The sequence below is a fragment of the Danio rerio genome, chromosome 14 (assembly GCF_049306965.1).
Source record: "Danio rerio strain Tuebingen ecotype United States chromosome 14, GRCz12tu, whole genome shotgun sequence".
Lineage (NCBI taxonomy): Eukaryota > Metazoa > Chordata > Actinopteri > Cypriniformes > Danionidae > Danio > Danio rerio.
Genome location: NC_133189.1, coordinates 57460703 through 57474194, shown reverse-complemented (window position 1 = coordinate 57474194; position 13492 = coordinate 57460703). Strand labels below are relative to the sequence as shown.

Here is a 13492-nt window from a genome sequence, read left to right as displayed (position 1 = left end):
CAAAAAAAATATTATCAGACATACTGTGAAAATTTCCTTGCTCTGTTAAACATCATTTTGGAAACATTTAAAAAATAAACAAAAATCCAAAAGGGGGTGAATAATTCTGACGTCAGCTGTATGCATAAAATGCATGCACTTCACATACAGTTATATTCATATGCAATTTTAAAAAGCTGCGTCTTCACACGCTTTCTAAAGACATGAATGCTGGGGGATTCTGAACAGAACATAGTTTGCTCAAACACATAACTGTAAATGAACACAACACAGATTCAGTTGGTCAATATAATAAACAAGCTTAGATAACAGCATAATAACCATTTTAACCTGAGTTTAGAAATCAGTATTTGGTGGATTAAATTAGATTTTTATTCACAGTAATGAAAGTATTTATTATTATTTTCAATCCAGTTACCTTGAGCAGTGGTTCTCAAAGTGGGGGTCGGGACCCCCTAAGGCACAGGTGTCAAACTCAGTTCCTGGAGGGCCTCAGCTCTGCACAGTTTAGTTCCAACCCTAATTAAACACACCTGATCAAACTAATTGAGTCCTTCAGGCTTATTTGAAACCTACAGGTAAGTGTGTTGGAGCAGGGTTGGAACTAAACTGTGCAGGGCTTCGGCCCTCCAGGAATTGAGTTTGACACCCCTGCCCTAAGGGGTCGTGGGACAATTAAGTGGGGTTGCCTGGTGATTTCCAAAAATCTATTTATTTTTATTAAACCAATTAGCATAGTTTATCCATAACCTACTGAAAAGATAAACAGTCGTTTATAGTTACTCTACTGTACATAGTTACTATAGTAGCTTATAGTTACTAGTTCTATTGGATTGCGACCCCTGGGGTAATTGCATTATATTAAAGACAGCAATAGTGCAGACGCAGCAGATTGATTTAATTACACCAGGTTAAACTTTCTGGCCCATTTACAGCACTGACATACATAAAAAACAAATAAATGAAGAATAGACTTGGGTGTATTGGTGTGTGTGTATGTGCCATTGCATGCAAGGTTTCTGTGTTTATAACCACCTCAGAGGATATTGGGGGTCACGAGTCACTGGCATTGTTATTTTGGGGGTCAAGGGCTGAAAAGTTTGGGAACCCCTGACCTAGAGACACATTTAAAGTTATTTTCCTCCATAATTTTATGAAACAAAACAAATAAAATTAGTTTATTACAACAACATTTCAATAAGACTTCATTATTATGTAAAATATTGTCATACATTTTATCTCATAAAGTATTTTTTGTTAAGCTGAATTCCATAATTTAAAAAAGTGCACATTAATACTTAACCATGAGCTTTTAACTAAGTTTTTTATTATTAATTAATGCTTGAAAGAACATACAAAATAATGTACACACAACAAATGTACGTACAAACAACATGCAAACACCAAGTAGCCATAAAACTAATGTGTGCATTGTGCAGCATATGCTACACTGGGATGCCAGTGACCACATGATGGCGCCATCACATCCCGACGTAAATGATTCTCCGGCTCTCTTCTTGATTCGATTCTTTGAACCGATCCGTTCAAAAGAGCCGTTTCGCGTAAATGATTCGGATTTCCCATCACTACGCGTTCTCTTCGGGCGGAGCAGCGCTAGCTCAGGCGATCTGTGCAACTGTACTGCAAAATAAATAAACATGTCGTTCTCAGAGTGTTCTTGCAGCTTCAGACGGTGCAGTTTCTTACACATGAGTGTTTTACACGAGACTGATGGATCAGATCGAGCTGGTCAAAGAAAGCTAAGCGAGTCCGCGCAGCACAAAGCTAGCTAACCGTGTGTGGGGCTTTTCTGCTGCTGAATAATTCCTGTAGCCGTGCAGACACCACCAAACACTCCCACTGTGATATCTAACATAATAACAGCGTTCGTGCACATGAAATGACTCCATTATGAAGCCAAGAGTTGCAGTATGGTTAGAAGATTCAGTTCATGGTTAACCAACCTGCTAACGCGACTAGTAACAGTTCCAGCACTGCTAATGTTACTCACTCCGTGCACTTAATACAGAAATACCACACGAGTGTTTAATTCTACTGCTTAAACTCCGTGCTTTTGCTCTGGTTTTCTTGTGATTGGTGTTTTGCTTTAAGTGGAATATAGTTGCATTGATTAGTGCTGCACAATATTGGAAAAATAGACTTTGCATTACAGTTTTTCAGTGATTTATATTGAGATATTATCACAAGATGATTAAAGTAACTCTATTTGTAATTAATTCATCATTTTACTTTGATTGGGAGGATTTTGTTGAGTGCGTCTGCATAAAATATATGCAATAGCCTAATTAAAGCACATATATAAACAATAGGACAGATAGAAAAGTGGAGTTAATCAGTATTGATGTACAGAAATTCAATAATCAGATGTAAAATAACACTGCATAGAGTCTTCCTTGTATAAATATACACAATCCTTTCTTGTTAAAGTGACAAACTTTATCACTTCATCTGACTAAATGGTTTAAGTTAGGCTGAATAATATATAGTTTAAGCATTGATATTTGCCATGTGTGTATCCGCAATAGTCACAAGCTTAAAAGATAACATTAATTAACGTTTGACTGATTCATTTCTGTACTTGAATACTGTTGGACCCTCCTGAAATCCATAAAGCGCTGTTATTCAGCTTTTATTTTTGCTCTGTCTTATTTATATAGGCTTGCGATTTATTTTATTTTATGATGTGCTGTAGGGCTGCACAATATATGGTTTTAGCATTGATATTGCAATGTGCGAGTGTGCAATAGTCACATCGCAGAATCTGCAATGTCACGTTGTGATTATAAATAACCAGTTCACAACATAGTTACACCAAACAATATTCTAAGCATTTTAAGCTAATTTAATGCATTTGGGCACAATAAATCAAACGTTTGTACCTTAAATTGTACATTTATATAATTATTTACTCAATGAAAACGAGTGTTATTATTATATTACACAGTGATAATTTAATTTCTGTTGCTGAATACTGTTCAACTCATCAGAAAGTCATTATTGAATTGGTATACTTGCCCTTTTATACAGATTTAACTTTGCTTTGACATGTTCACCTTAATGGCTGTAAGAGACGTGTTTAAGGGATTACATGCAACATCCGTAGTTTATTTTTTGAGGTGCAGAGAGATCTCCACTTAAATATCATACTTGGAGTGGAAGTGTGCTTAATGCATAAAGCTTGAAGCATCTGAATCGGTACTCTCTATTGCTTCCATGGGTGATCACCAGGACAAAGAATTGGTAGTCTGTATCGGCTGCAAAAATCCTGATACGAGCATCCCTAATTATAATGACAGTTTTTATTTTCCAATATCGTGCAATTCACCCCAGTCGATCTAAATGAATGACATATTTCCATAAGCAGCTACTCAAATCATCTGCTGAAGTTTTATTCATAAGCTGTATATATTGCGGGAAAACCAAAATATCGGATTTTTCAAATACAATGCAGCCCTAGTTTATCTTGAACTCTTAATTACAGGCCTTAAACCCACATTGAGATTTGATGAACAGATTAAGGCAGTGGTCAAATCCTGCTTTTTTCGGCTTAGACTTTTAAAAACAGTCAAACCTAATTTCTTCTGAAAACATAATTCATGCTTTCATTACTTCAAGATTGGCCTACTGTAATTCACAATATTTTGGGATCAGTCAGACAACTCTATCCCGCCTACAGTTAGATCAAAATGCTGCTGGAAGTCTTTTAACCGGTAACAAACAATATGACCACATCATACCAATTTTGTCTCCCCCGACGGCCCGCACTCACATACAATCGGGCCTCGGCACGCTTGCCTCATCGCTGCTGCGCTGTTCAGTGAGAAGCGCTCTCTCACTCAGCAGCACAGTGGAGATTTCTCTAGTTATATCGTTTCAGTCATTTGTTATTCAGTGACATGCAGTCAGATATTTCGCCAAACAGTCCTTAGGGATGCGGTGACACGCAGTCAGATATTTCGCCGTACAGATCCGCCACTTTTGGCGCTCATAAACAATCATGAAGCTCTCGTGCTGCAGGAATGAGGAGGTCTGCTGAAGGTGCAGCTGGCGTGCTGTGAGGAGTTCTCGTCTTTAATAAACTACGGCAGTTTGCGTTCACTGAACAGTAAGAATGATTAATAAATCCATATCAAACAGCCCCTTAAAAGTCACGTCTCACTTTTAGTTTCGGGCTTTGGCGCGTTTTGCACTCACACTACAAGCGTACCGCGCCAAAGCCCAAGTGAACTGCGCTCAGGCCCACCTCTTCCAACCGGGCCAGGGCCGGCCAAGTGAACCATGCTTGAGCCTGATTCAGCGCACTCACACTTCTCAAACGATCCGGGAAACGGGCCTGGACACGGTACGGATGGCATAGTGTGAGTACGCCCTTAATGTCCTAGCTACCTGTCAGACCTGTTGACTGAACATCAGCCTGGTCGGTCTCTTCGGTCTTCTAACCAGAGACTGTTATGCATCCCAAAGTCGAGGCTGAAATGCAAGCGTGACAGGGCTTTCTCAGTAGATGGTGGAATGCTCTGCCCGTCTGTATTAAGTCTATATCATATCTGTCTGTTTGTAAATCCAGGTTGAAAACTTACCTTTTTGATTTGGCATTTTATCAGTGAGAATTGTTTGTTTTAGCTATAATTTTATACTTGCTCTTTGTGATTTGTAATGTTGGGTACCAAACCGGTATGCACCGGATCAAATCAGCATATGAATTTCGGTGCTGCAACAAGAACGTAAAGCAGGTCGCACACCAGAAGCGCCGCTCGGCAACGTGCAGCGCCATGCATTTTAGAATTTGCAAGTCAGCGGCTGTCTGCGACGCCCAGCTGCCACGACTCATGACTGTTAATATTTCTGCCATGCCACAGAGCGCCATCTGAATAGCATCATTTTACATATCATGTGAATGTGCACGTCTGGTGTGTGGAGCCGCGGCGCATCCACAGTGCGACGCCCTTAAGAAGCATAAAGGGGTAAATTAAAAGCACACTTGAGTAAGCGTTGTGTCGCACCATCTCTAAATGTTTAATTCTAAACAGCTTCGAGGGATATGGATGTCAGCGATGTCAGGCGTTTGTTATTGTAGCTTATAGAAGGCAAAGCGCGCAGTACGCATGATCGTCGTTCATCTAGTTTGCTTAAACTAAGCATTCTAAAGTATGGCTATATATTTTACAAGCAAGGATTCTGACACACCAACATGCAGCAGATGTTTTACAAAAGTTGCGTGTAAGGGGGAAACACACAAACCTATGAAATGTGAGGGCTCATGGAATCAACTTAAAGGTGAGGAACGGACTGTCTTTGACAGCTTGTGACATTATCTGGCACGTTGTCTAAGTACGTTTACATGGACACCAATACTTTTGAATATGATTAAGACAATACTCTGATCAAGAGTCTACCACGTTAACAGTGATTTTTGATTATCTTAAAGGACCACAGACATAAACTGCGGAGGAAACATTTCACGCAGTGACGTTATTGGATCTATGTGCTGTAACGTAACTGGGAATCTTAAATGTAGCATTAATAAAGCAGCTCATGTAAACACCTGAATCATATTATTGTCTCATTCAGATTAAGGCAAATCATTAGATCACTGATGTTCATGAAAAAGTAGTCACAAGCCCCAAACCCAGAAAAAAAAGGTGCTCCCTGATTTTGATGACAGCCTTTCCACAGGTTAGTAGTAAACTAATGTAATGTTAGTAGCATAATGCAAATCTTGCATCAATGCTAATAAACAAATGATCAAAATAAATATATTAATGCAATTTAAATAAATAAAATCTGAATTGATGTTTACTTTTAACGTATTATAAATATATATTTATATGGTTCAATTATAAAGATATATATATATATATATATATATATATATATATATATATATATATATATATATATATATATATATATATATATATATATATAAAATTTTCTTTCAATTTTTTTTTTTTTTGTCGATTCATTTTGTGGCTAAAAAGTATCGGTTCAGGCACCGGTACTGTTTTAAAAGTATCGATTTAATTTAGTTCAATTCAGCTTTATTTGTATAGCGCTTTAACAATGTAGGTTTAGTCAAAGCAGCTTCACATAAATGGTCATAGTAACTGGATCAGGGTAGTTCAGTTTTTAGTGTTTAAGTTCACTTCAGTTTAGCTCAGTTCAGTGTGGTTTGAAATCATTATTGAGAGTTCAAACACTGAAGAGCAAATCCATTGATGAGTAGCTTTTCAAATCCTGAACCATGCAAGCCAGTGGCGACAGCGGAGAGCGAAAAAAAAACTTCACCAATAGGAGAGTGAAGAAAAAATACCTTGAGAGAACCAGACTCAGTTCGGCACGACCATTTTAATTTCTCCGATTTAGCACTGGTATAGAAAAAAACCCTAACGATACCCAACCCTAGTGATTTGTATTGTTCAGCACATTGGTCAAGCTTTGCTTATGTATAATAGTGTTAAAGAAATAAAATTGACATTGACATCAAACTAAAAACAGATCTCTCAACACTATTATATCAGGGTAAACTGTGCAAAGACCTCACAAGTTATGTTTTCCCAACTGTGTTTCCTGGTTTGGTGTAATGCATTGCCAACTCGACATGAGTGCAGATCCTGCGATGTGAGTGCTGAATGATATATTGTGCAGCTTCAGTCTTGATGTATAATAACTGTGATGTTAGAAAAGCTCTCTGTCAGTGCATAAAAAGTCATATTTCTGTGGCTTGATGGAGTTTCTGCTGTATAAAGCTTGTCCCGCTGGCAGTCATCCGCTTGATAGTGAGGCTTTCTGTGTGAAGCGCTTTTATAAACTTCCAAAGCACCAGAACATCATCTCTAATGATCTAGAACTAATTGAGATTTAGACATAACCAAGCTGATGTTTATGAATGCCTGCAGCGCTTGTTTCCTTGCACAAAATGATTCAAATGATCAATCTTGCTTAGGTACTCTGTGTAATTTCAGTTGAATCGTTGTTAGTTTTTCTAGGATTAATCTGGAAAGTTGATAGGAATTTTTGGTGAATACATCTGCAGCAGTAGTCTTAACTCAAAACGGTTAAATAGGGATGCACGATATATTGCTTCAGCATTGAATATTGCAGTGTACAAATAATAATTTATATTATTAATAGAGTGAACGCTCTTGAATTTGCTTGTTTGCTGGATTTCTAAGGCCTGTGACTGAAAGACTTTAAGTGCATTTGTGCATAAGGAAATAACTATTGTAGTTTTAGCAAAGATTGTATTTAATTTGCATGATGAAGAATGCAGTGCTCTTTATTTATGTTTAATTATTCAATTTCTGTGCATGAATACAGTTAGACTCTCCAGAAAACACCTTTTCATTTATGCAGATGAACTGTCCTATGAAATCATCATATTCAATTTAAAATGATGAATTATTTCCCAATACAATGATTCAAGTCACCAATCACCATGGCAGAAAGAAAAAGCATTGATGGCAAAGCCTAGTAAGAGCTTGATTAGCTAGCACAGGTGTGTCTGATTGGGGTTGGAACTAAACTTTGCAGGACACCGGCCCTCCAGGACCGTTTAGACATGCCTGCCACAGGTAGTTGGTAGATTTGTGTACAAGACCTGCCACCACAGCTGGAAAAAAGAGAGAAACGCTGTCTTCGCTTGGTCTTACGCAGCCACGTGATGTGATTTTGCAGGTTAGAGATCACCAAGCTTAAAATTTACAATGCATCGAACTGCAAAACTTGCCGCAGGAGCTTGCCTTTCCGGTGTGCTTCATTTGCATACATATGAATTAGGGCTGGGCGATTTGGCAAAAAAAAAAATCTAGGTTTTTTATAAAGTTTGACCGATTCACGATTTCGATTTTGTTTTTATTGTGTTACTAGTCTTCTCAAAACATTACAACAACATGACTGAAGTAGCATTCTCTTTAAAAGTGACTTGAAAACCCATCTGGTTAAGGAACACTGTATTGTTAATGGCCATGCCATACAAAAATCAGTCAAGGTGTAAATAAATGTAAAACAAATTCACGAGTTGAACAGCGTTGCTGAAGATTTGAATAAGAAATATTTGTGTAAATATTGCAGTTGCAGGAATTCAGAGGTATTTATTGCAAGTTTTGCTGAGTCTAGGAAAGATTGGCTGTCAGCTCGGCTTTGACTTTGTCTTCTGATTGAATGTCAGGTTGTAAAGCTGCTGCCTTTTTCTTAAAAAGATACAGTGGAAGAAAAGGACTGAACATGGAGACTGTAAAGCTTAATTTAACCCAATGTGTGGAGTTGTGGACGTATAGCAGGAGCAAATACAAGCACCAGATGTGTGTCTAATACAAAATAATATATTTAATCTATTTTTCTTTTTTCCCCCTTTTAAATAATGATCATTTCATGCGCTTTGCTCCACTCTCTGTATTATGCTGCCTGATCTGTCTGGTTTTCAACTAGGTCCGCTAAATGACGTCATGTGGGCGGCTACTTTCACTTTCACTGCTGCAGGCTCTCACCTCTACTCGTGTTCAAACCAAAAGATCGGCGCGGTTTTTCACATGGCAGGCTTTTACATCCTTAATACATGTTAAGATTGAGTTTATCGGCTTGAAGAGGGAATGTCTTGACAATCCACACAGACGTGACTCAGACTAATGCAACGAGTAAAATCCTACATGACTTCACGCTTTAACAGACAGTCAAGCAGGTCGTGCATCAGAAGTGCCGCGACACGGCGCGCACATGACAGTTTAAAACGTGCCACACCAAACGTGCACATTCGCATGATATTTAACATGAAACTAATCAGATGGCCTCTGTGGCGCGGCTGAAATATGAACTGCTTCGTGAATCATGCTGGGCGCCGCCGGTGTGTGTGTAGAAACTTGTTTAGAATTCTAAAATCCATGGCTCTGCTTGGTGCTGCACGTCGCCGTGCGGCGCTGCTGGTGTGCTTCCAGCTTCATACAGAGAGTGAACCCAATGGGGGTGCCATTATAATGTATTAAATTAATATTTTTTTCAAAAATGTCAAAATTAAATCGTCGTAAAACGTAAATGCGAATTAATCGAAAAAATCTGTAAAATCGCCCAGCCCTAATATGAATATAAGTCTATGGGAGAAAAGTGCAGTGTGACCACAGCTTAAGTCTTGTTCAGCTGTAGCATTATCAAGCGTTATTCCTGTCTAGCCTTGCTGTGCCTTTTGATCCGTGCCTTTTGATCCGTGCCTTGTTTAATTGTTTATGCTGTTTGCCACCTGCATTGACCTCTTTGCCTGTGACCACGAGTCGACAGTGCTTTTGGATTACCCCCATTACTCCAAAACAGTTTGCTCCTGTTTTGACCATTGCCTGCTTGACTAAGTGGTAAAGAAACTGCATTTGGACCCTCAACTTTGCTGTCTATGTCTATGGTCCACTATTAAAATCAAGGGAGAAATCACTAAGAGACGCACTTATATTTATTTATTATAAAACAGTTGTGGGTGCCACGGTGACTCACTGTGGCCTCACAGCAAGAAGGTCGCTGGTTCAAGTCCCGGCTGAGCCAGTTGTCACTTCTGTGTTGAGTTTGCATGTTCTCCCCATGTTGGCGGGGGTTTCCTCTGGGTGCTCCGATTTCCCTCACAGTGCAAACACATGCTGATGTGTTTGCTGTGTGTCTCTCTGCAGTCGATGCACACCTGTTGTCTGCTGTGCCACCGTGAGTTTAAGGACTGGGGGTCCGGCGGGGCAAACGGTCTGCCCGCTCACGGCTCCAGACTGGCGGAGGCGGTGCCGGCGCTCTCTCAGGCGCTGCTGCGGGACGCTCCGGGCCGGACGCTGGCGGACGCTGTGCCCTCGCTGTCGCAGTCGCTGCTGGGCGAAGTGCCGCTGTGGATCTGCCAGAGCTGCAGGAGGAGTGTGGAGGAGGAGGAGAGGAGGACGCTGCAGGAGCAGAACTCACAGGTGAGCAGAAAAGATGAGCTACACTAGTCATTGATTTGCCTTTGTGTTCACATCCTCAACAGAAATGACTGTGATTTGGCCGTGAACATCATCAGTTCACCAAACTCATCGCTGTTTACTGAGTGTAACCACAGGTACAGGGAGACTGGGGTGCTTTAAAGCCGCGATTCATCAGAGGATCTCACAGATGTTAGTTTATAGACAGCTGATCAGCATAACTTTGAAACAGGGCTGGGCTGATAAGCGATATTAGATTGAATCGTAATAATATTTTTATTAATAACAATGATAAGCTCTGGACTTTCTTTACTTTATGTAGATCTAAGAGCCAATAACATAACAGAAATGTGCAACAATGAGAGTCTTGAAGTGTGTTGACATTAGAAATGCACCGAATTAATGCACCGATAATAATCAGACCCTCTAATTTGTGTCTTCAGTCTTTGTTGGGGTACTCTTTTTAAATCTGGAAGAATTAAAACTGATATTAAAGTTTATTCAGCTGATTGGACATGATCTGAAAAGGCATAGTCCTGTCTATATAAAGGCCCAGGGTTAACAGTGCATGTTAAAGCACAAACCAAGCATGAAGACAAAGGAATTGTCTGGAGGCACAAGGCTGGGGAAGGTTACAAAAACATTTCTGCTGCTCTGAAAGTTCCAACGAGTGCTGCATTGAATAGAATAAAATGATTAAAAAGTACATTAAAGTCTATAAACTTGAAATAAAACATTCACAAAGGTGTGTCTTATGGAAAAACACTAATTGACTAGCGCTGCTTTCGCTTTTAAAAGAATCAAGCAGATTTAAAATCTAATTTGCAGAAGAGAAATGACAGGAATTTTGCAAAAGAAAAAGATTAAAGATATCAGGACTGTTAAATTATTATACTTTATTATATTCTCTCGACTTCAATACAACAGCTAAGATTATGGCTGATGGAGTGTAAAGCCCTCTCTCCTTCATGCTTCAGCAGCTCGTCCCACTGTTTATGAATGAGGAGTCGGAGAGAATGCGCTGTTTCACCTCAAGGTATTTAAGGGCGTACTCACACTATGCCATCCGTACCGTGCCCAGGCACGTTTCCCGGATCGTTTGAGAAGTGTGAGTGCGCTGAATCGGGCTCAAGCACGGTTCACTTGGCCGGCCCTGGCCCGGTTGGAAGAGGTGTGCCTGAGCGCGGATCACTTGGGCTTTGGTGCGGTACGCTTGTAGTGTGAGTGCAAAACGCGCCAAAGCCCAAAACTGAAACCGTGACGTGACTTTTAAGGGACTGTTTCATATGGATTTATTAATCATTCTTACTGTTCAGTGAACGCAACCTGCCGTAGTTTATTAAAGACGGAAACTCCTCACAGCACGCCAGCTGCGCGGCTTCAGCAGACCTCCTCATTCCTGCAGCACGAGAGCTTCATGATTGTTTATGAGCGCCAAAAGTGGCGGATCTGTTCGGCGAAATATCTGACTGCGTGTCACCGCATCCCTAAGGACTGTTTGGCGAAATATTTGATGGCATATCAAACGACTGAAACGATATAACTAGAGAAATCTCCACTGTGCTACTGGGTGAGAGCGTATGGCAAGCCGTTTTAGCATTTAAACCTTGTTCTGACTATCCATAAATATATTTAGACATATCTCTAATTATATTTTGACTAGTCATAATTATAATTCGACTAGTCAGAATGACAATTAGAGATATCTGCAATTACAATTGTACTAGTACAAAATCAGATTGGAGATATCTGCAAATATATTATGACTAGTCATATTCCTCCATTGACTTCTATTGAAAAATATTTGCAGAAATCTCTAACTGAGTTTTGACTCGTCAAAAATCCAATTCAAGATACCAACAACTGTAATTCGACTATTAGTAAATTAATTACAGATATCTTCAAATATATTTCTAAATATCTCTAAATATGACGAACTAAAGACATCTCTAAATGTATTATGACTAGTAAAAAGTCAGTTACTCAGTTTCGTACTAGTACAATTGCAATTGCAGATATCTCTAATTGTCATTCTGACAAGTTGAATTATAATTATGACTAGTCAAAATATAATTAGAGATATCTCTAAATATATTTATGGAGTCAGAACAAAGATTTAATTGCTAAAAAGGCTTGCCATAGAGAGCGCTTCTGAACAGCGCAGCAGCGATGACGTAAGCTTGCCGAGGCCCGATATGGTGTGAGCGCAGGCCGTCGGGGGAGACGGGAGGGGGGGACAAGCGTGCTTTGGCCCGGTTCGAGGCAACTGTACCTAGTGTGAGTACGGCCTAAGTAAAAACTAACACTGAGCTGCTCAAAAACTTAACAAAAATGCAACTCTTGTTGGTTGCACCCGCTGGATGCACAATGAACATAACACGCCATTCTTTTAATTCAACATTCGTGAAGTATGAACCAACCGCAGACGCTTTGTCTTGTTGGTCGCAACACTCTGCTTTATATTTTATTAGATTAGATTATTACAATAATCACACTTAGCTCTGCCATTGTTCTTCACCACATAAAGCCACTCTTTTGAGCACATGCGGTCCATCTGTAGACAAATGTTTAGATTATTATTGAAGGTCCTCACCTGTGGCGAAGTTCCCGGCAGAGTCGAGAGTGGAAAAAAATGTGCATCAGGTATCGGAACAAGTATCGGAATCTTAGTATCTAATCACCACCCTGTTTTATTACAAGTTGTGTTTTTAACGTTTAACAAAATATATATATCCATACACAAAGAAATAATCGTCATTATTAAGTGTGATTAACATTTTGAGCAAAATAATTGTGATCCGTGCAGCCCTAATGTGACTCTTTTAACACCTTTTGGAGGTGTCTATGTTGCTGAGCATTGAATATAAAATGTGAAGACTTGTGCGATCTTCACGCCCCATTCACACGGGGCTTCAGCATCAATGCTTGACAGAGGACGTGTCTGAAGTTGGGGCTGATGCGATTGTTATAACAGCGTCAGCCAATAAAATTAGTCAGCAATCGGCTACTGTCTGAGCTGGTGTATTTGCATACAGCAATCTGATTGGCTGACGCTTCCATTGGTGCTTGAAAAGTTGAACAAGTCCCAACGTCTGCAGCAAGCAGCGCCTCTGAAGCGGCGCCGACAGATCCACAGTGCAGTTCGGCAACGCCTGACGTCACCCATTTAAGGTGAATGGGAAGCTTTGAAGCTGACGCCCCGTGTGAATGGGGCGTTACGCTTCTCTCCTGACCTTGAAAATGTAATTGGCTGAATTGTAGAAAAGCTGAATTAAGATCGTGTGTAGGGTCGAATTGAGATTGTTATCTTTTTTTTTCCATTATTCGTGCAGCCCTAGAATGAATGCTAATAGTTTCCACAGAATAATCTTTTCTTCCACCTTTTTTTTTTTACATACGAAACATGCATTACAAATCTATAACATAATAACATGTTATATCATGGTTGTAAAACATATCAGTACAACCTCTTACAGTATATCGTAAGGTCAAGTGGTGTCAACGTTTCATAAACCATTGCTTATAGGTTGGCAACAATTTAATTTCCCATT

At 39.7% G+C, this 13492-nt stretch overlaps 1 protein-coding gene across 1 annotated transcript in view; it reads left to right on the top strand.

Moving 5' to 3' along the window:
* Positions 1–13492, top strand: part of fam193b (family with sequence similarity 193 member B) — a 44033-nt gene that overhangs the window by 8280 nt on the left and 22261 nt on the right. The window contains exon 2 of the mRNA XM_692607.10: positions 9669–9944. Within this exon, the coding sequence (XP_697699.4) occupies positions 9669–9944 (276 nt within the window). The remainder of the gene's footprint in view (positions 1–9668; positions 9945–13492) is intronic.